The sequence below is a fragment of the Prosopis cineraria genome, unplaced genomic scaffold, assembly GCF_029017545.1.
Source record: "Prosopis cineraria cultivar Desert tree isolate PC_DT_omini unplaced genomic scaffold, ASM2901754v1 PC15, whole genome shotgun sequence".
Lineage (NCBI taxonomy): Eukaryota > Viridiplantae > Streptophyta > Magnoliopsida > Fabales > Fabaceae > Prosopis > Prosopis cineraria.
The window spans coordinates 5,287,188-5,309,782 of record NW_026555346.1 but is presented as its reverse complement, the minus strand read 5'-3'; the positions used below and the strand labels follow the sequence as shown (position 1 = coordinate 5,309,782).

General features: G+C 34.0%; 3 protein-coding genes across 3 annotated transcripts; all 3 read right to left on the bottom strand.

Moving 5' to 3' along the window:
- Positions 1-1,931: 1,931 nt before the first annotated feature.
- On the bottom strand, positions 1,932-5,130 carry LOC129294592 (L-gulonolactone oxidase 3-like; the record flags this gene model as incomplete). Its single annotated transcript, XM_054933009.1, has 3 exons — positions 1,932-2,871; positions 3,286-3,541; positions 4,390-5,130. Coding segments are annotated over 3 exons (1,809 nt in total), but the record flags the coding sequence as incomplete, so codon positions are not given.
- A 2,841-nt stretch (positions 5,131-7,971) lies between these two features.
- LOC129294591 (L-gulonolactone oxidase 3-like) lies at positions 7,972-8,642 on the bottom strand. Its single transcript, XM_054933008.1, has 2 exons — positions 8,500-8,642; positions 7,972-8,458 (listed from the first exon to the last, which is right to left on the bottom strand). Exons 1-2 carry the CDS (start codon positions 8,640-8,642, stop codon positions 7,972-7,974), a joined length of 630 nt encoding a protein of 209 aa, XP_054788983.1.
- Positions 8,643-14,896: 6,254 nt separating this feature from the next.
- LOC129294416 (uncharacterized) lies at positions 14,897-22,158 on the bottom strand. The gene is made up of 12 exons (XM_054932774.1): positions 21,959-22,158; positions 21,289-21,416; positions 20,982-21,044; positions 20,045-20,166; positions 19,544-19,659; positions 18,638-19,451; positions 17,456-18,187; positions 16,875-17,096; positions 16,696-16,791; positions 16,413-16,607; positions 16,115-16,228; positions 14,897-15,459 (listed from the first exon to the last, which is right to left on the bottom strand). Exons 1-12 carry the CDS (start codon positions 22,057-22,059, stop codon positions 15,199-15,201), a joined length of 2,964 nt encoding a protein of 987 aa, XP_054788749.1. The 5' UTR covers positions 22,060-22,158; the 3' UTR covers positions 14,897-15,198.
- Between the last annotated feature and the right edge of the window lie 437 nt (positions 22,159-22,595).

Sequence of the window (22,595 nt, the reverse complement as noted above, 5' to 3'; positions counted from 1 at the left end):
TGCGAGTTTCTTCCTACTCATATTTCAAAGGGGCACTGAGGCAGTGAGTCGGACATTTTGGGCTGTCGCGATTTTTACCGAGGTGGGATATCCGGGAAAGCTCAATTATTTAGCACAATAATTATCAACTTACTTTTCCCGGATCGAGTTATTCCCAAGGCTGTTCTAAAAAAAAAAAAGTTATTCCTAAGGTTTGATAATGTCTAAACATGACCTCAATATTATTCAGTATAAGATTATAGTATGAAAAATATAAACTTTAGAGTAATTATATTAAGTGCCATGGTACCAAATTTTCCGTTACAAATTGCAATTTATATTTTCGCCAAGTTGGCAAGCTCTATGCTTTTGAAAATTTAAAATTGTTTCCTTCACTCTCAATCTCTCAATATAGTAATCTTCCATAGACATTCCAGTTTTCATTTATTCCACCTTCATTTAAAGCATAAAGAAACGAAGAAGTCTAATGTCATGATGCCATTCCAGACTCCAGAGATATAAAGGTGGACGCTGTAATTTAGTGCTTTTTCGCTACTTTCTGGAGGCAATTATGAGGAGATATAAGGCGTTATTTTTTTCATCATTGATTTTTTTTTTCGGGGAAAATAATGTTTCATCATCATCTACTTTCTACTCGTTTCAACATCATGTGACAATAAAGAGTTCAAATTTTGGAAAATTATATTTATTTGTCTAGAAATACGATACGATTAGGTCCACACAACACATAACAAATGATGTTATTTTGCAATGCTAATGAATTTTGTGATATTTAATTATATTATAGGAGACATGAATGTACTTCTCCCAATTATTAGAAACTGTCTCTTGATCAAAGAACAAATTTCTTCTGATTTAATATTTATCTCAAAATACTATAATAATGACTTTGCTTTGCCTTTAAACTTCTATTAATTTTTTTATAAAATACTAAATATCGAAGGTATTTATCGAAAATAAAAGTCCAATAAGTTAAATGAATATTGATCTATTTATACACGTTGATACATACCCATAACTTTATGGCAGGACATACCACAGAATTTGCACGTGGAGGCTAAGTCTAAAAGCCAAACACGAACAAATTAATGTTGACCAAAGAATTATCCTCACGAATCTTACAAGAAACTGCATATTTGTAGTAGTAGAGCTGCTACTGGAAGGAAGATGGTTTTTGTGCGTGTGTGATAGTGCCGAATCACCAATTAATTAAAGTCACAAATAAAGTAATATGACTGGGGATAGAAAGTTGGAAATTCAAATCAACCCTTGATTGTGTGTTATCATCATTGCTCTTTCATGCTTCGTCATTCACTAGCTTCATTCACTCTCACGACCATTGAGCTTGCCATGGAATCAATGGACAGCACCTGGCTATTGTGAGTGTGAAGATTATTTGTATGTTCTATTCTCTTAAAGTTAATTTCTCAAACACAGATATGATGAGATCATTGCATAATTTTTTGTTGGTATAAAGATCCACATTTTTTTTTTAATAACCAGCTACTTTCAGTTTTATGGTTCGCGGCCAAACCCTGATAAAGTTTCGCACCTTCGTTTCCCATACGCAGACGTCACTCTTGCTATTGCTTGCAAGTTGCATCTTCATATATTCGTCACGCAGAAATAGAGAAGGTATGGCTACGTCACACTAAACTAGCTACCTTCTTTGATTTGATTAGTCAAATTTCCACAATAAACTTTCAGAATTATAAAAAGCAGAATCAACTGATCTTTTGTAGAGATGATCCATAATTAAATTGAACCAGACACAGCTGAACACTGATCTCTTTCTATCTTATATCAACTTTCAACATAAAAATAACAAACTGTTTAATTATCTCACTGCATGACCGACCAATTATTTGTATGAAAAGGTCAGCTTAGGAGGTAGGATCATATGGTACTCTATAGTCTATGCAATTCATGAATGATGCTTATAAATGTTTGCCATACGAAATTCTGAAAAATTCCCCCATAAAATGTGAATTCTCACTTAATTATTAATTACATAATGACGAGTAGAGTAATATATGTGTGTGTGTGTACCACAAAAGCATCAGGCAATGGAGAACGGTGAGTACCTACAAACTCGGGCTTCTTTGTAGACGAGGCCTTGTCTGCAAAAATACCCCTTTTGTGGACTGCAATGTCTGTCTTCAGAACATATACACAGTCCCTCCAACGCGCACCCGTCAACTTTTTCCCCTTGTTTGCCATACACTAAGTCATCTGACCATTTACTTGAGAACATATTCTGAGGATCCAATTGTTGCTTGGCTGTAATGAACTCCTTAAACTTGGGATACTTATCCTGCACACCCAAGAAAGCCACGTTCCTATTCTTGGCCCAATGTGGCTTGGCTCCATATTTGAAGAACGCCATTTGCTCCACCTCTTCCCACACATCCTGGTTTAATCTCGGAGTCGAGGGGTCGTCCGCACGGTAATAGTTGAAATCAATCACCACCGAGTCTTGGGATTGGCCTAGAGATGCATTTGAGGCTTTGATAAAGCGTATTAAGAAGCCATTGTAGATGTCCAGGCCACAGAAGTTTTGTGAGTTCAAGTCTCTTAGTTTTTTCACATCACGCACGAAGTCCCCGAAGGTGGATCCAGAGAAGATTGCAGTGCTCTCGTAAAAGAATAGTCCGTTGATTCTGGGATCCCAAGCACACGATGTGTCAATTCTTGTCGAATATAAGCACGAACCTGAAGTTTGTATTTTTCCTTGGTATCCCACTACTGGATAGCCTGTGAAGATCAGGCCATTGTTCTTCAACCCATTTCCCATTAATTTCTTGTATGCTACTGTAGTTGTTGCCGTTAGGCATTTTCCATTCACATCCCTCCTATTTTCCTGCAATTTTTCTGCATTTGATCAAAATTTAATTAATATATATCATCACTAAATTATTGGTGGGTCAACAAATTAAAAGGGAACCATCCAGCAAAATCCAAACCATCTATCTCTATCTGTGTGTGTGTGTGTGTGTGTGTGTGTGTGTGTGTGTGAAACAAGAAAAATAATAACAGTACGTACTTTTAATTTTAAGCATTTATCATGAAATTCTTCAATAAAAATTTATTTACTGGACATATTTTAGTTACAATGAAGCATATTACAACTTACATGATTAGATATCTTGAAACTTTTATTTACATGAATCCGCTAATAAATACTTTGAAAACTGACAAAAGCTGCAACAGCGCTAATTTATCATTGTATGGTAATATAGAGATATAAAGAATCAAAAGGAGGAGAAGATACTCATTGTTAATTACCTATTTCCCTAACTGATTTGGAGACCAAAATAGAATTGGGTTGAAATCCAATAAAGTCATATACGCCATCACCAGAGACGTTTAAGGGAACCCTGGAATCGTATCTGTATACAGCCGTGTGCTTCGAAGGATACCAAGTGATGTCTGCAAATTCATACTTGTTGGCATGCTCCAAGTACAAATCTTCCATATGAACATCATCCTTAAAATTGTAGGTTGCGCTTCGCTTGAACCTATGCTTTATTAATAACTTTACCTGTTGCACGTTATATATATAAACAAACGATATTCAACAACTAAACGAGATAATCTATCGTGGCCACTTTTTCCGCTAAAAATTTTACTTTGAAAACTGACAAAAAGCTGCAACAGCGCTAATTTATCATGTATGGTAATATATAGAGATATAAAGAATCAAAAGGAGGAGAAGATACTCATTGTTAATTACCTATTTCCCTAACTGATTTGGAGACCAAAATAGAATTGGGTTGAAATCCAATAAAGTCATATACGCCATCACCAGAGACGTTAAGGGAACCCTGGAATCGTATCTGTATACAGCCGTGTGCTTCGAAGGATACCAAGTGATGTCTGCAAATTCATACTTGTTGGCATGCTCCAAGTACAAATCTTCCATATGAACATCATCCTTAAAATTGTAGGTTGCGCTTCGCTTGAACCTATGCTTTATTAATAACTTTACCTGTTGCACGTTATATATATAAACAAAAAACGATATTCAACAAACTAAACGAGATAATCTATCGTGGCCACTTTTTCGAATTTCCTAGCATGCAAATGCTATACTTTTATATAGAACCGAAAAGCAAGAATACAAAAGAAGTTAATCAATGACAGACATTATTTTTGAATTTATAACGAGAATATTGATGAGTACAAACGAATACATGGGTACCCGCCCAAAATCACATGTGCTTGGAGACGTGGATATGGACTATGGAGACAGCCGATAATATCATTAATTGTGAGCTTTTGGAAGGAAATATCGATATATTGATCTTTCAGCTGAATTTTATATATGCAAGTAGATTTAAAGTTAAAGAAAATACAAAGCTAATCTATTGAAAAAAATGATATACTGACCTTGGAGATGGCACCTAACATTCCCAACGATAATCTGGCAGCATTAAGGAGAGGATCGTGCTGTTCCAGCCTCAAAATCTTGGCGTAGCCTTCAGATTTGGAAGCAGGAACAACAATAGTAAGCCCGACAACATGATCATGAACAGCTCCTCCGTTGCCCCACCACGAACTACCATGGGCACCCGTGGCAATCAACCCAGCCACCGTCACACCCTCCCAATACGGGGCAGCCACCAAACTGAACCCGCTCTCCTCCACTCTGTCAATCAAATCACGAAGCGGCACGCCGGAATCCACCGTCACAACCAAATTAGCAGCGTCAATTTCAATACCTGAACTGTACTTCTCCGTACTGATGAAAAGAGTATTATCAGCGGAAGGGCAAGCCAACTTGGGAATGGTGTGGGAGAATTTGGTGACGACCTTGGCCTTGAGATTGTTACGATTGGCGTAAGCGACGGCGAGGCGAAGCTGTTGCTCGGTGGTTGGGTAGGTGACGTTGAGCGCGTGACAGGACGCTCGGTCGGCCCAGGCGCCATAGGAGTTGAGGAGAGTACAGCCATATTGGTCGCATTGGAGAGGAGAGGGTGGAGCGATGGCGTTAGAGAGAGAAGGAGCGTGGGGATGAGAGACAAAAGGCACACAGGGCTTCGCATTTCGGTGGGGATCCGCGCGCGCTGGAAATTCATAAAGACGACGCTTCGAGGCATTCAAAGAGGAGGGGCGGAGGGATTTGTTTATTTTTTATTGGATGAGTGATAAGGCTTCTTAGAGTGTATTGCAAATCAAGGAACGATGCAGTGCGCCAGCTTCTTTTCCTGTATTATTTTTGGGCAAAGATTGGGATTAAATATGTTACTTATGAATTGTGATTGATCAACGGTGCTGCTTCTTCCTTTTATTTAGATTAGATGTGCTTTTTAGTTTTTTTTTTTTCAGTTTTGACTTTTCTGGTTATTTTGAATTTCATGTGCCATTTGGAAACATTCATTACTTCGAGTATCCTGCAATAAATATTGATGGGTCAAAATAAGGGCTCGTTTAAAAATTAAAATATTTTTGTTTTATTATTATGAAAATTAATATTTTATAAAAAAATAATGAAAACAAGTATTTTTAATATTCTCTCTAATTTTTTATAATAATAATTTTAGAATACTTAAAAAATATTTTTATTTTTTCATTTTTTAAAATAATATTTAATTTTTCGTTCTTCAAAACATTTTCTAAAGTCACATTACTGAGCAGATTTTTATTTTTTAATTAATAGGTTGCCTCACAAGCCCAAATATTCGATGATGTTTAGCTTTTTGAGTCGTGTATTTAAATTTACATACTACTGATTTTTCAACTGAAGAAAAAAAGATTTGGCCAAAAAAAAAAAACTGAACAATAAAAAGAGAGACGGGATTTTGTTCAAAAAATAAGTAGAGACAAGAGTCGGAAATTAGTGGCTCAATTCATCTAAATTGTTCATTAAAATAAAAAAACAGTAATAATAATAATAATAATAATAATAATAATAATAGGTACCTAAATCTTGTCCTGTCCTTTTGGATTCAAGTGATTTTAATTATTTAATTATCTGTGAATAATGAATAAATCATTTTAAACCGTCCAACCGACATGAAGTTGTAAGCATATTCATATTGCATACCTGCGTACGCTGGTTAATTGTCCTCTACTTCGTAACTCGTTTCGCTATTCCCTTCATTTTTTTTTTTTTAAATTAATATGTATATATGTGTGTGTAGGTATAATATTTTAGTAGTTTAAATATAAAACACAAACATTATACCCACTTCTGCTTCTTAATTTTTTTTTTTTTACTTGGCTTTGAGACGCCTGTCCTGAGTCCTCTTGATCTACTTGGCTTCGAGAAACTTGAAAACGATAAATTGAATGACAAGAAAGGATTAAGTGATTTGAGGAAGAACGATTTGGCAAAAATAAGGTCATATTAAGTGATCCAACATTTCACTAGCACAAGGAGGGGGAATAAATTTTATAAATAAATAGAGGGTCTACGGAATGCAAAATAGGGAAAAATAAATTATGCCTTTTATTGTTTATAAAAATAGACATGGAAAAAAAATGCGAGGGGTTGAAATGTGAAAAAATTAAAAACTAGATGGAGCTTGATTGAGTATGAAACTATTGAAGGAACACTACCGTGGTTGACGGCCAAATGCCCAAGTCTAGATCTGAGATATAAAGACGACGCGCACATCGTGCAGTGTCTGAAATGGAGCAACCCCACCACACACGTGATTCTGACATGATCAACGTCAGAGTATAGATTTACAGGAGCCATAATTCATAATTAGCTCACTACTTAATGTTGGCTATGTCATAGAAATTTGAGTCAAACTGATAAATTATTAAATTAATATATTGATTGATTTAATAAAATATTTTATTTATAAGCAGTTTGATTATATCTCAATTACGATTTTTGATTATTAACTTATAAACTAGTATATATTTTGACTAGTTTAATTACCAATACATTTTAGTACCTTACATTAGATCGATCATATAGTATGCCTCTGATTGAACCTCCCATGGCCGAATGCTTACATACAAGTGAAGGCAATAATTCCAGGACGACATCGGTAGTTGGCGCGAGTTTGTGTGCCTCAAGTCAAACGTGATTTTTGGGCCTCCAAACGGCGTTTGGGCTGCCCAACGCCAACCCAAAAATGTTACACTACACTGTGCAATCCCCCAACAGACGGACTCGCAATTATTCACTCATCAATGCCGACACATTCACAGCCACTAGTTTCCATCAAATTTCCATCCCCAGAATGAATTTCACATATGCCCGAATTTCGGGAGTTCATATTTATTCCACTTAAGCTAATGAATATTTGAAGACTAAATTATTTATCTGGCCGGGGTTCACGTAATTTTTCACAAAAACTACATATAGAATAGAAGTGAAAGGGTCCAATGTCATTCCAGAGGTGCAAAGCCAAAGATAGACTCTGTAATTAATCAATTTTCGCTATTTTCTGGAGGCAATTACGAGGAGATATAATAGGCGTTAGTTTTTTCATCATTGTTTTTTTTTTTTTTTGCATTATGATTTTCATCATCATCTACTCGTTTTCTGCATAACGTAACAACGAAGAGTTCTTTTTTTCCCCCCAACCAGCATGAGAGTTCAAATTTTGGGAAACTCGAGTGACATATATGTTTATTTGTCTGGGAAAATAACAGACTGTTTACTTATCTCACTTCATGACTGACCAAATATTGTATGAAAGTGAGCTTAGGAACTGGCTAGGGTCATGCGGTACTCTATAGTCTATGCAATCCATGACTGATCCGTAATTGCTTATACATGTTTACCATACAGAATTCAGAAACTTTCCCATAAAATGTGAATTCTCACTTATTAATTATATAAATTATATCATTCTGATCACAAATAGGACAACATACATGTACATGCACCCCGAATTAAAATAGCATCAAGCGATGGAGGATTATGGTGAGTGACTACAAACTCGAGCTTGTTTGTAGACAAGGCCTTGTCTGCAGAAATACCCATTTCGTGGACTGCAATGTCCGTCTTCAGAACATATACACAGCCCTCCAACGCACACCTGTCAACTTTTCCCCTCGTTTGCCATACACTACGTCATCTGACCATTTACTTGAGAACCTATTTTCAGGATCCAATAGTTGCTTGGCTGTAATGAACCCTTCAAACTTATCCTGCACACCCAAGAAAGCCACATTCCAATTCTTGGCCCAATGTGGCTTGGCTCCATATTTGAAGAACGCCACTCCACCACCTTCCCACACTTCCACGATTAAGCTCGGAGTTGAAGGGTCGTCCGCACGGTAATAGTTGAAATCAATCACCACCGAGTCTTGGGATTGGCCCAGATATGCATTTGAGGCTTTGATAAAGCGTATTAAGAAGCCATTGTAGATGTCCAGGCCACAGAGGTTTTGTGGGTTCAAGTCTCTCAGTTTTTTCCCATCACACACGAAATCCCCGAAGGTGGATGCAGAGAACATTGCAGCGCTCTCGTATGAGAACAGTCCGTTGATTCTGGGACCAAGGGACACGACGCGTCAAATCTCGTTGAATACAAGCGCGAACCTGAGGGTTGTGTATATCGAACTACTGGATAGCCTGTGAAGATCACGCCATTATTCTTCAACCCATTTCCCACTAATTTCCTGGATCCTACGACAGTTGTTGCCGTTAGACATTTCCCATTCACATCCCTCATATTTTCCTGCAATTCTCTGCATTTGATCAACTTTAACACACACACACACACACACATATATATATGTTAAACGTTCATCAACAAATTAAAAGGGGACGATCCAGTAAAGTTCAAACCACCAATCAGTAAATATACATATGGTTATATACTTTTTTTTATTAAAAAATAAAATATATTTTCAATCAAATTTTACCTTTAATAAGTAATTAATAATTTCAGACTAACACTAGCATTCCACATTTATCTATATTTAATAATTAATAATCTGTTTTATTTTAAAGTAAATATAAATTGATTTATCTATTATGAACTTTTGGAAAAAAAACATATTAATTATGCATTGGAATACTAAAAATAACTTATATTTTTTAAAATCCAACTCCTAAAAAAATATCTTATATTTTTTAATGGAAGAAATATATAATTAAAAAAAGTAAATGTACTTTTTTTTTTTTGAAAATCTAGCATTTATTATGAAATTGGGTAAATGTTTTTGAATTCCTCTCATGATATTTCTACAGTTGGCAACCAAGAGATTAATCTTTGAAAAATTTTAGTGAAAAATTTTAGTGTCATTAAGGGATTATACTCTCTCAAACAATACTCTCCACACACACTCTTAATAATCCAACTCTGTAATGATGTTTAAAAGATCCAAATCATTGTCATTGTACCATACCCACTTGGTAGCATCTGGAAACTTTTATTTACATGAATCCGCTAATTAATACTTCGAAAACTGTCAAAGCTGCAATAGCGCTAATTTGTGAATGGAATAAAAATGAGAGTGAGATATTTAAATATGTTTGATATGATAGTGGGGTAGGATAAAAATTTATATAAGTGAAAGGGATGGATTTGAGTTTTCATTGAGATATGATGAAAGTGAGTTACATGATTTTAATAAAATTAGTTCTTTAGAAGATTGGGTTTCTGCGTACCAAACAAACAAACTTCAGAATTTTAATTCCACTCTCAATTATAGCGTACCAAAAGTGGCATTATGGAACCCAAAAGCAGGAATAGTAGCTTACAGACATTGGCTTGGTGTTTATAACGATAAAAAATGATGATTAGAGATGAATATATGGGCATCACCTCAAAATCTCACGTGCTTGAACACGTGGATATGGAGAAAAACCGATGAATATGCATATATATTACCTTTTCATTACCGTGCCCCTGGACCATGATATATAAATCAATTTCTAAAAGTAGTTCATGGTTTGGGTAAATTTATGTTTTTTTTTTCTTTTACATTTATACTCATTTATTTTTTACTTTTCATATTTATTGTTTGGATTAATGTACAATTTAAACCCTGAACTATAAATTTATGGGCGATTTAAACCTTAATCTTTTAAAAAGTATATTTTAAACTCTAAAATTAAAGATGATGAGTCAACTGTAACTCTTTAATTTATAATATTAATGCTCTCTTTAGTTAATGCTTGTAGTCCCTGGAACCTATAATCTTTATTAACATAGAGAAATAATGAGCCATTTGATTTCCTTTGTTTAGTTTTGTCTTTTCCATTTATTTATTCGTTTTTAGTGACCTGATTTAGTTTCTTTTCCTTGATTCAGTTTGAAATAGTTTTGCGGAGAATACACCACTTTCATTGCAAATAAAATGGCATCAATTTATGTTATCCAAAAAAAAATGGCATCAATTTAATGCCAAGAAAAAAAATGCTTTGATGCTTTGATCTTTAAAGATAAATTTGAGCACTTCAATTTTTAGAAAAAAAATTAGACTTCATATCACTATTTTGCATTGCATCAAATTGACCACAATCTTCCTGAACAAGAGGGTAAATAATTCCAACTCCAGCAACTTGCAAATTTTGAACTACTGTAACCTCAAAAATAGTAGAAGTATTCAAAAAAATAATAGAATAAAAAGTCTCATTTGTTTGCTAAAATATGAAAAGAAGAATAGAATGAAAACATAACCAGACCAGCAACCAAATTTACAACCACCAGTCAAAAATTAAGATCTTCAGTGCAACAAGACTGACGCATGTCCCAGACAATAAATATTCAGTTGGGTACTTCAACTGTCGCTTTAGCTTTATTGTCTCTCTTTCTCAGATTTTTCCTTCAAGTGACACCTTATTTCTTCTTTCTTCCCTCGCACTTTTATCGTCTACCAGACTTTTCCTTCATATTGTTATTTTGCCACAATCTCTTTGTCGATATCATAGAATGGAAGAGGAGAAATGCTCAGATGTCACCAGTCACAAAAAATCCAAAAGTATTGTGAAGCTCTGAGAGGAGAAGCGTCGAAACATTAAGGTTCTATCCTCTGCATTATATTTAAAGTGAAGCCTCCTTTGCGCTTAATCTGGTGTGACTTTTTATTTCTTTTTGCAAAAAAAAAAAAAACTAACTCAGCAATTCCAATACGCATCATGCTGAGTTAGACTCTGCTAGATTAATTTCATAACCGTTTAAAGGCTAATAACTAATAATTCAAACAGCTGAAACTATAAGGGGTGATTTAAAAATTAAAACTAGGAGAATCAAATTACAACTGTATAAAACTATAAGGATTGAAGTGTTATTTTTTCATAGCTAAAACTATAAGGAGTGATTTGAAAAATTAAAACTATAAGGATTAAATTAATAATTACATGAAATTATAAGGGTTAAAATATTATTTTTTTTCAATTTTTAACTGAAAAAGGGATTTGGTCTTAGATAAATCATAGAATAGAGAGTCAGAAAAAAAAGGGAGAATCCTTCATTGAAGCTTGAAAGTTATGATTATCGCTTTTGGCTGAAAAAAAGGATTTGCATCCGAACATCTCCCCCCCCCCCCAAAAAAAAAAAATTAAGAGACGATGACAGTTATTCCCTCCATTTTTATTTGTAAGATAAAAAAAATTATATCACAATTAAAAAAAATCAATTACTATACTAAATGTGTCTAAAAATAAAAAAATTAAACTATAATATCTTTTATTAATTGTGTTAATTAAACCTTTATTAATTATTTTTTATGATTATGAATAATAAAATTATAAAGAATAATTTAAAAAGTTTGTAATAAATGCTTATTGAAGAATGTGATTTTACTTATATAAAAAAAATTAAAATAATAGTTTCTTTTATAAATAAAAATGGTGGGAGTAAGTGTCAACTGTCAAAGGAGTAATTAATTCAAATTAAATCTTAATTAATTTTAGAGTGTTAACAAATTCTGTTGATTCTTTAATGGTAATAAATGTAACTCCAAAAATTTACATGTTCAATTTTTAATTTTACAATTTTATTATGATGTATTTATAATTTATTTTTTAAATTTTAACATGAAATACAAATGTCCATCCTTAATGTTGAAAACTATTAAATCCGATAGCTATAGAGATTTGCAAATTCAACTTTTAATTTTATAATTTTATTTTGATATATTTACAATTTATGTTTAAAATTTTAACAAAAATATAATTATTTATTTTTAATATTGAGAAATATTAAGTTTAATAGCTTTAGAGATTTGTAAATTTGACTTTCAATTTTATAATTTCATTATAATACATTTACAATTTATTTTTTAAAATTTTAACAGGAACACAAATATTTATTTTTAATGTTAAAAGAAATTGAGTTTATTATTCATTCTTTACCCATTGCTTGTTTATCAATAAAATAGATAGATCATTTATTTTTTATTACCTATTATTTATTCTTCAACTCTATTAAAGTTTAAAAAAAATTATAAATGTATCATAATAAAATTATAAAATTAAGAGCCAAACTTTTAAATTTATAAAATTATTAAATTTACTATTACTGAAGGGCTAAGAGACTTTGTTGATAATTTGTAATTGGTTGAGATTTAATTTAAATTAATTAATTTCATTTGAAACTTAAATGTTATTTTCCCAAAACATGATATTATGGTTAAACGTCAAGATGTATTTCTCTAGTTCTATTTATAAATTATTTTTAATATATTTCACTAGCGTCAAATAACACTTTAAAACTCTACAACTTTGTCTTAAAATTTAATAAATTCTTAAATTTTTTATTAAATATGTATATTTTAATAATATATTTTATTTTTATAATATTTAATAGATGATAAAAAATTAAATTAAAAATTTAATTAAATGACTTATAAAATTCTTTTTTATCCTACAAAATAGATAGATTAAGGCCCCATTTGGTATGATGGAATAGTTTTTGATGGAATTGAAATTGAAATTGGAATCAGAATTGGAATAGAATTGAATTATAAAAGTATGTTTGGTATGTCAAGAAAATTAGATGGAATCTTTGCATTACTTTTGTTTGGTATGCAAGACATGAAAATAAAATTATACTTAAAAGACAAAAATACCCCTATATAAAAATTAAAATAAAACATAATAAAAACTTAATTGTGTACCAATTTTCTTATGTATTTTATATATTAATGAAATATTATAAATCATAGATTATATCTGTAACTATTATTCACTAGCTGGGCCGAACAAAAAGTTTTATCATCAGAGGGAACATTTTTTTGAAAATAAAATTGGCAATGGTTCTCATCCCTTCTACTTTAAAATAAATACACTAACATGTAGATTTAGAAGAAAAATGTCAAACAAATCAATTCTACTTCTTATACCAAAAAATATTATAAATATATAAATTATATACAAATATTATATATAATACTATCTTATATATATATTATAACGTTTTATATATAATGAGCAAAAATATCATTCACCCTTTTATACTCCCTTTTTCTTTTTTTTGCTAGCATATGAGGGTTTTATTTTTTTTAGGGCAAATTTGTCTTTTTGGAATTTGTATGAGGGCAAGAGTGTCTTAAATATTACAATTCTATAGAATTGCTCCCAATTCCATAGATTTACATAAGGAATTCAAATTAGCTTTTTTTCATAGAATTAGGATTCCCAAGAATTGTAATTCATATCTATCAAACATTACTTTATTCAGATTCCTATCCCAATTTCATTTCCATCTTCACAATTCCAACCTACCAAACATGGCTTAAGGGAGAATAGGGACAAGCATGCATCACGTGGGCAGTGCCTGAAACTGAGCAACGCCAACTCGCACGTGATTCTGACATGCTCCCCGTCGCCGTCCGAATATAAACTTATGACAGCCATGATTAGATGACAGCCTAACGTTGTAATATTCATCCACCTGACTTTGTTGGCAAATTAATACATATTGCCCGTCCCATCTCAATCGAATGCTTCCCGTCACATTATTCATGTACTCAAAAACGTCTCAACAGTTCAGCTATTCACTTGCTAATTAAAGAAAACCTCATCATGCCTTGCTTTAGTTATGAGAAAATTATTAAAATTATAAGAATAAATAAAACATTACTTCCTCCACTCCAAATTATAAAATAATTTTTAAAAAATTTTATTCTTTCAAAATATAATATAATTTGAAAAAAATAAAATTTCACTAATGATACTCTTCTCTTCTACTATTATATTTCAAATAGAGAGATAACTAAAATGATATTATAGTGTAATATGTAATAATTAAGTATGTAAGAACATTATTAAAAGTTCATGATTTTGGTTTGTAAAAGTAAATTTATCAAGTATTATTATTGACTTTTATTATTACACATAATCTTATTTCAATTTGTCCAATAACTTGGGATGAAGAGAGCATTTAACCTTATAATTCATGCAACTGAATGACTGGTCCAGCTCCGTCGTTTTCAATTCAACAACTAGATAGTAGATACAGCTCAAGGCAATAGTTTGAGGAAGAAGAACGGATTAGATGAACTACGTGGGCGCACGTCCACATAACTTGAGGCAACCGTGGAGTGGAATATCTCCTTGTCCTTGTCAACTCCACACACTAATAAATGACACAACCACTTTCAGTCTTCCAGCAATGGATTTGTTAGCCACGTGCAATCAGGGAATCGCTGTGCTTCCTCGACGATCAACACTGTCTTCTACCTGCCCTCCACTTCTGTGTATTCCAAAACCTTCTCATACTATGCGTGTCTTCACTTACAAGAAACCCAAATATCATCTCTAGGTTTTACACCACCGTGTGTTTCGCTGTCCTCAGCATTCGTTGCAGTCTTAACCAATCTCAATTACTAAGAAAACATTATCATTGTATCCCAATGATTCAACTCGGAACTGAGGAGGAAAAAATATCCCAACATTGAAATTCAAGAATTGAATCTGTAAGACCGCAACTAATCAAAGAGGGAAATGACTAACGAAAAAATCCATAACACCGTCTCAAACCAAAACCCATTTTCATCGCTAAATGAGGCATTGAAGAAAATAAAGTGGAACGTACCGCCAGCTGCAATCCACCGTACTTTCACATTGAAAGGGCGCGAGTCTGACCCTATTTCATACTACTAAATTTACAACATTTAAATTATCATCCTCCAATCATCCTAAATTAATTGAATTTTACATTAAAAATTGCAATAAGAGCTACAAGTTTCGATTGTGCCTCCCTTGTCGAGAAAACTGAGTAAAACCTACTAAATGTTCAGAACTTAAAAGAAACTCCAAGCAAAAATGATGAAACATCACCTCCACTTATCTTGTAGTTCTTTCCTCTCCGATAATATCCAGGTAACAAAAATTGCTGCTACAAGCGCAACAATTGTAATAAGAAGTAGTGCGTAGCTGAAATCTTCGGTTAATGAATCGTAGATCCTTGAAGGTGCTATCCGAGTAAAGAATAGATCTACTCCATATGCAAAGACCAGTGAAGTAGACTCCAACTTGGCAGGTATTGTTATTATACGTCGGAGACCTTCCACTTTAAGGGCATGCGTAATGTAAGACTGCAGAGATTCAAGCAGAATACTTGTTAACCTTCAACAGAAACTGGGGTTCAAGTAGTGGTCAGGCATTTGCCCAAACAGGCCTACATAGGCCAACTAATTACAGGCAGACATTTAAATCCCAGTCATAGCAAACAATATCGTATAAGAGTAAAAGCTGGCCCTTGAAGTCCTAATTTTTATAATCGTTTAGAGGACTATCATGTCGTCTTAGCAAACAACATCCATGTAACAAATATATCAGCTAAAAGATAGATAGCCATTCTACAAATTTGGTATGCATGCCTCATGCAAACATGGTTATACCACCGCAGCACGCTGGAAAGAATAAATTGGAAAGTTTGTCTATCAGCTGAACTTTTGATTCATCTCACAAGGACTACGAAGGCCAAAACCTGCAGAAGGAAATTTCTCCATTCAAAATGAATCCCCCTTACCCTCCCCTATCTTCCTTCTTCCCATAGTACCTCACCTTGAACAATATAACATTTACTATAAACAAGCTACAAGAAAGATAACCTGTTAGCATGCAGGCAAATTAAAAAGACACCACTATGTTCTCATATGGCAACTGATTGCAATGATTGTACAGTCACACACATAGCGTCTGCTTTGCGGAAAGGCAAGAACAAGAAGTTAAACAGACAAAAGCTACCTGAGAAATGATCGGTAATGAATCTGTAAGAGGAATAATTCCTTCTTCTCTCTCAGCTTGCGAGGGATTGACTGTTCGCCTAGGATCCAAATAACGCTTATCAAGGGCCAAAACCTGCAGAAGGTAATTTCCCAGTTGATATGCAGAAAATGTAAGAAGGATCATTAGATTTTATTGGAGAATGACAGTAAATGAGAAAAAAGTAAATTGCGCAGGGGATGCAGCCAATACAGATCTCTTGGTTCTAAAGTTCTTATAGAACAGGTATTCCAACAAAAGAAAAAGTGGTGTCCCAAACCTGATCACCGATTGTTCCAATAAGAATCTGTTGGGAGGTTATGCCCTTGACGGTTGAAGTCACTTCTATTGCTTTCACAGAATGGGTAAAGAAGTATGATTGTGATTTAGCTACGACTTCTGGTCGGGAGTATGAAGAGACAGGCGATGTAAGATTATGCTTTCCAAGAACAAGCTTCCACACGTCTTTGTTATCCTGTGAATTGTATTCAAGTTTAAAATTACTGACAAACATTTAAATATACAAGGAAGATCTTTATACAAAGAAAAGTTCACTGCCATACCGCTCGAGATTGATCATAGACTTCAACAACTGACATCTCAAATCTGTGTGCTCTAAGGTTAAAATAGTGGTACACAACCCAGTTTTCGCTAAATACCTATAAAATTTATGTTCCAGTGAGTGAGATAAAGTCTTTGTGTTGGGCACCATTTTAATGATCAAGTGGTTAAAAATGCTTACAGCGTGAACAGGACCCTGACAACCCTGATGAGTCATGCGGTGCAATATGCGGCCAGTTACAGTATCAATGATATAGATAACCAGCCATGCCTCCTCTGGTGTTACTGTTCCAATTTCACCTCTGGCTTTTGGGGCCACATTTGCAACAAAAAGCAGATTTTTTGATATATACTTGTACATGACGTCTTGGTCAGTCATGACTTTTGCTTGAGTATGAACCACCTAGGTAATAAAAATGGGGAAAAAACCAACGCAATAAAGCTAGGAGAAAGCAGTAATTTACTTGCCACAGGAGAAAAATTGCAAATTTGTGGAATTCCTCATGTCAATAGTCTTACATAATCTTACTGTTATAGGTTTCTAACAAAGCCACCTTGTGATAGGAAAAGACAATATAGTGAGTAAAGTATGCATCCATGAACAGGCACTATAGATAATGAAAGGAAACAAACATTGAACAAAAAACTTAGAACATTGGAGGTATTGGAGGCAATAACAGGTGTAGTAGAATTTGAAATTCCCAATTTGAAGGAGGACTATTATTTTCAACTAAAAAAAGTCATTTACCAAAGACACCATACCTCATTTGATTTTCTTGTCACAGTTGCTATGATCTTTTCAGATTCAGACGGAAATACAACTGACCATAAGTCCCTGAAGACAAAGCAATATTCATCCACTACTTCACCAATGCAATTACTCTTCAAGGCATGACCTCTAATAATACCATTATCCACCTCAACTGAGTACCAGTACACATTCGAAAACCCATGTTGCAAAATCTCAATAGCCTCGGGTGTTCTGGGATATAAATGAGCTTTCTGGTCAGCATCTATGATTAGATGTAGACGCTGTTCTTTTGAATCGGTGTAAGGAAGTGGAATAACTTGAGCGATGGTATGAGCAAGACTCAAAGCATTGAGTTCCATCCCCGTGTATGCATCAATAAAAGAAAGAACAGCTGGTTCAGCCAAACCTGAGCCACACTGCCCAACTACAAGGACAGATGGATTCTCATCCAATGCATGGTGATGTGGAACCTGCCACTGATAAATATTAATCCCAACTGGACGTTCACATGCTTTGGATTTACGTAGATTGCGTAATAGCACAGACCAAACTACATGTCCATCTCCAGTGTGTAAGGCAAAAACTTTTCCTGCCCTGGTAAGCACTATAAGTAACTTACGGAATCCATTATGATCACGAGTCATTTTGCTTTTCTCCGAACTCCTCAACCTCATCGCTTGGATTGCTGCTACATCCTCTAGGGTTGCAATCATTAAAGTTCCTTTGAGCTTCAGCATGTGTCCCTTTCAACAATAAATAATTGCAGCGAAAATGCACAGTTAAAGAAGCAGCTAAAAATATCCCAACCACATTTCGTAAGTCAGAAAAAATAAGAGTAGAAATTGCACAAACATTATAAAGTATTTTATCCATGCACAGAGGCATGCCAATAATTATAAGAGCCCGTTTAGTTGCTAGAAATGAATGGAATGAAAAAAAAAACCAAAAATAAAATGATCAAAATGTGGAGGGGGATAAGTGAACTATATTCATGAGGGAGAAGGATAATTTAGTTCATTTATGTTTTGATTTTTTTCAATCCATTCCATTCCTATCTTTTTTGGCAACCAAACAGAACCCAAGTGTGTTTCTCATTTTCTTGCCAGCAATTACAAGTGTTTCTCTTTTGAATCACAAGCATTGGATTAAGCAGGTAGACGTCCAGGTTTATAGTATACAAATGGCAGTTATACCTTGAGCCATTCAAAGAGATTCTGTTCAACTTTTGCTACAGATACACCTTCCTTTTCCACAGTTAGTTCTGATGCTGTTACATCTACAACTGCAGCAAGGCCATCCTCTCTACTCCAAACAATCTCTCCTTGTTGTACTAGTACAAGTGAATGATCCTCCATTATCATCAATGCCCTAAACCCATGAGATCTGTCTGTTCTGACATAGTTGTTTATAAAAATTTTATCAATATACCCTCTTTGAGGGTCTATTACTATGCTTTCTTTAAGAAAGTCACCATCCAAAGCATCAGCATTGACATCCTTCACGTAAAGATGAATTTTCTTGTCTTCATGTTGAACAAATGCAAAAGCATGTCGACCCTCTGAAATGGATAGAGCATCACTAATAGCTGCAGCATTATTTATTTTGTCCACGGCAACCAAATCACCTTCATTTGTCAATTTAAGAAGGATAACATGGGGATTGAGATTTAAAGCAAACATTCCTGGAAGCCTTGATGGTAAAATGACTGCCTGCCCAGATGAATCCTCAATGAGCTCTGAAATATACTTCTGGTTGAAGTTAATATCTCCATTCCTGATGTTTATTGTTACTATCTTTGACTTGATATCATCCAATATCACAAGCATATCATTGGAGACTGATAATAATTCCCCAAAAGTACCACAGGGAAATGCCGCATCATTGTACTTTAACAAGTCTCCATTCTTGGCTTTGAACTGATGTACAACAAATTTTGAAGAGCCAGAAAAACCAGCTACATAGATTATATCATCATGTGGAGACTGAATAAGATGCTGAACATCAGTGCTGCAAATAAGATGAAGATGACAGCATAAGTAACATGGCCTTACACTACATAAAAGAATAATAAGCTCAACAAAACTCCATATGCATCATACCTTTCACCTGCAAAATCTTTCTTCCAAAGAATCTGACCATCTATGCTGGAAACAGCATGAAGACATCCATTACCAAAAACAAGAATCAAATCATCCCTTTCTGCTTTAAAATTTTTCTGCAAAAATAATAATACCAGTTATTGCATATATATGGAAAATTTTGTGTATTATCAACTACAACTTTAGTTATTACTAATGACCCAGCAAGAAGGGCAGGTTCATGACAGAGATAAGAATGATACTGAGGGATAAGCATAGGCTGATGAGGATTGAATAGCAGGTTTGCTAAAAGTACAAGCCTATATGGATGAAAACTGCAATTTAAGCCCATTTTGTTCTGTGCATTGTTTCACTGTCTGGATGATGTAGTACAGTGCTCTCCCATCTGGTACTATTTCTTCTTGTTCTAAACTGCCTTCTTTCCTTATCAAATACAAATATTGCATGACATGTATATCTAACATTAAAAAGTCTGGCATGTCCAACAAATCATTTACTCACAGGAATATTTAATATTGACTTTGAAGCTTTTGAGCCCGGAAGGAAAGACTCCCAAACCATCTGGCCATCAGGAAGGTTCCATGCTCTCAATATACTACCATCAGAGGAAAGAGTAATAACATCTGAAACAATTCAATGCACAATAATGAATTTGATCACCAATATAGGCCGATTACTTTATCAAATATATACTGAAAAATCACTTACAAAGCAAAAAAACGCATACAAGTATAATAAAACAAATTAAATTTCAAGCTCATCAATCATTGACATCACCATGATTCAATGGTGATGGTGTAAGTGGCTACGCTGACTTTCGTTGGTTCATTAACGTCATACAGTATCCAAAACAATGTCATAGCCAAAACCAAAGAACTTTCATTTCAGGTGCACATAACCCAAAGACATGTGGGCAATAGACATGACAAGTAATCAAAATGAAAGAGATATCCTTTTGAAATTAGCTTTTCTCTCTTCATGGGATAACATGTTTGTGTGTTAATATCTTCCAGAAGGACGGTCAAGCCAGAATATAAAGAACATTAATTGATGAGTCAGGGCCAATGTATATAATTTACAAGTTCTTCAGGTGATTCTGCAATGGAAAATCAGTAAAGAAAACATGGAGATGCAGATGACCACGCATGCAAAAGGATACTTGTTTCTTATTGTTTACAAATGTTGGTGGAGGACCATAGCTTCCAGTTGAGGGCCAAAGACATAATTATACATTCAAAATAGACACAAGTTTTAGATAACAACACATGAAAGGACTAGCAAAATATCATGGAGAGAAAAGAACCTTGGACATTATTGAGTCATACTCATGACATGAAATTTTAATCAGACAAGTTATAAGCAGCCCATTTACAATAACTGTTAGACGGTATGATTAACATTCTACAAGTAGATATCAAAGAAAGCTGAAGCATAATACATTTTCCCAGGGCAATGTCGAGTCCATTGATTACGTCGTTGGTCCCAAGAACATGCCTCCAAACTGCGAAAAAGTGAAACATAGTTCAGCAATTTCTGATTTCAAATGGAGGGATTCACAAATCAGAACAGATAATTGAGAAAGCAATAATATTACTCGGGAAAGTTTTATTTAATTTCATGCTGGTCACAAGTTAATAAATTCAATGCTAATAACATTCGTCTTGCAAATTTGTAGGCATTACAAAATTTTTTAGAAACTAAATTACTGAGAGTCCTGAGAAACCAGTTGAACAAATCAAACTTACAAATTTCTCCATGACGAAGGTCAAGAGAAGCAAGAACATTCTCTTCGGTGGACACCAAAACCCGCTTTCGTCCAGTCTTTTGAGTATGAAACACAGCGTGTTTTACTTTCCCAATGTACTGCTGGTGCCTGCAATTTGTGGTCGCATATTTAAAATGTAGAGAAGATAAAACCATTACAACATAAACTTGTGAACTCTACAGGCAAATTCATCACATGATTTTCTGGGGTTGCAGGTACTGTAGATATAGGAATACTATAGAACTCGAAAACATTAAGCACCTGAGTATCTGGAATGATATAACAAATTCAAATCACAAGCAATGTCTAATTTACAGCTGTATTAAACAGTATAAACAGGCTATCAGCTCGCCAAGTTTCCGAAATACTTTTCAAAAGTTTGAATGAAATCCGCTATGAAAATAATCAATCTAGATGGATCCGAGGCCGCGGGTATTGATCGATCAATAACTAAGGATACATGAATTTGATTAACAATCCGAGCACGTTTGAATTGATAAACAATAAATCAAAGACCAGCATCAAGGGTCAAACTAAAAGCAGTAAACTAAGTATCCAGCAATGGTAAAACTTCGAAAGGTAAAAATTTTCATCAACCTTCCTTCTCAATGACCAAGAAGAGCAGCAAATACACAAGAAATTGAACTCACCAATCCATAAGGCCAACTTGATCTTCGTAAAGCGAAAAGCTAAAGTGGGCATACGAGAGAAATAATAGAAGAACAAAAGAAGCCCTAATCGCCATGACCATGGCGACTCAGCCAGAATCGATTCGCCGGATGACAGCCAGACGGATCTGAGAAGAGCCAGTGACGGGAGTGAAAAACCACAGAAACTGGGACTTCTGTGTGTGTCTGCGTCACACATACAAGCCGGCTTTTTTAAAACGCAGCGTTCCAATTCGAGTATTCACCGGCGAAGACTTGCGTTATTTTTCTCGATGTCGTCAATTATTGATGAATTAATCAATTAATGAATTAATTGATTACTAATATTAATCATTATCGTTATTAATCATTATATTAATATTTAATAATTAATATTAATATTATATACATTTTATTTATGCCGTTTTATCCGTATTGCAGCAGAGTTTTTTTTTGCCGACGTCAGATATTACTGTTTTATATAATTATTAATTATTATTTATTCATTCTCATCATTAAATTCGGTTGCTTGGTTTTGGTGAGATTACATTATTGGAGAGTCAATAATTTGGATAAAGCTTAGAGTATCTTCTCATATAAAAAAAATTCATATAATCAAACTCAATTGTAATTCATTGAT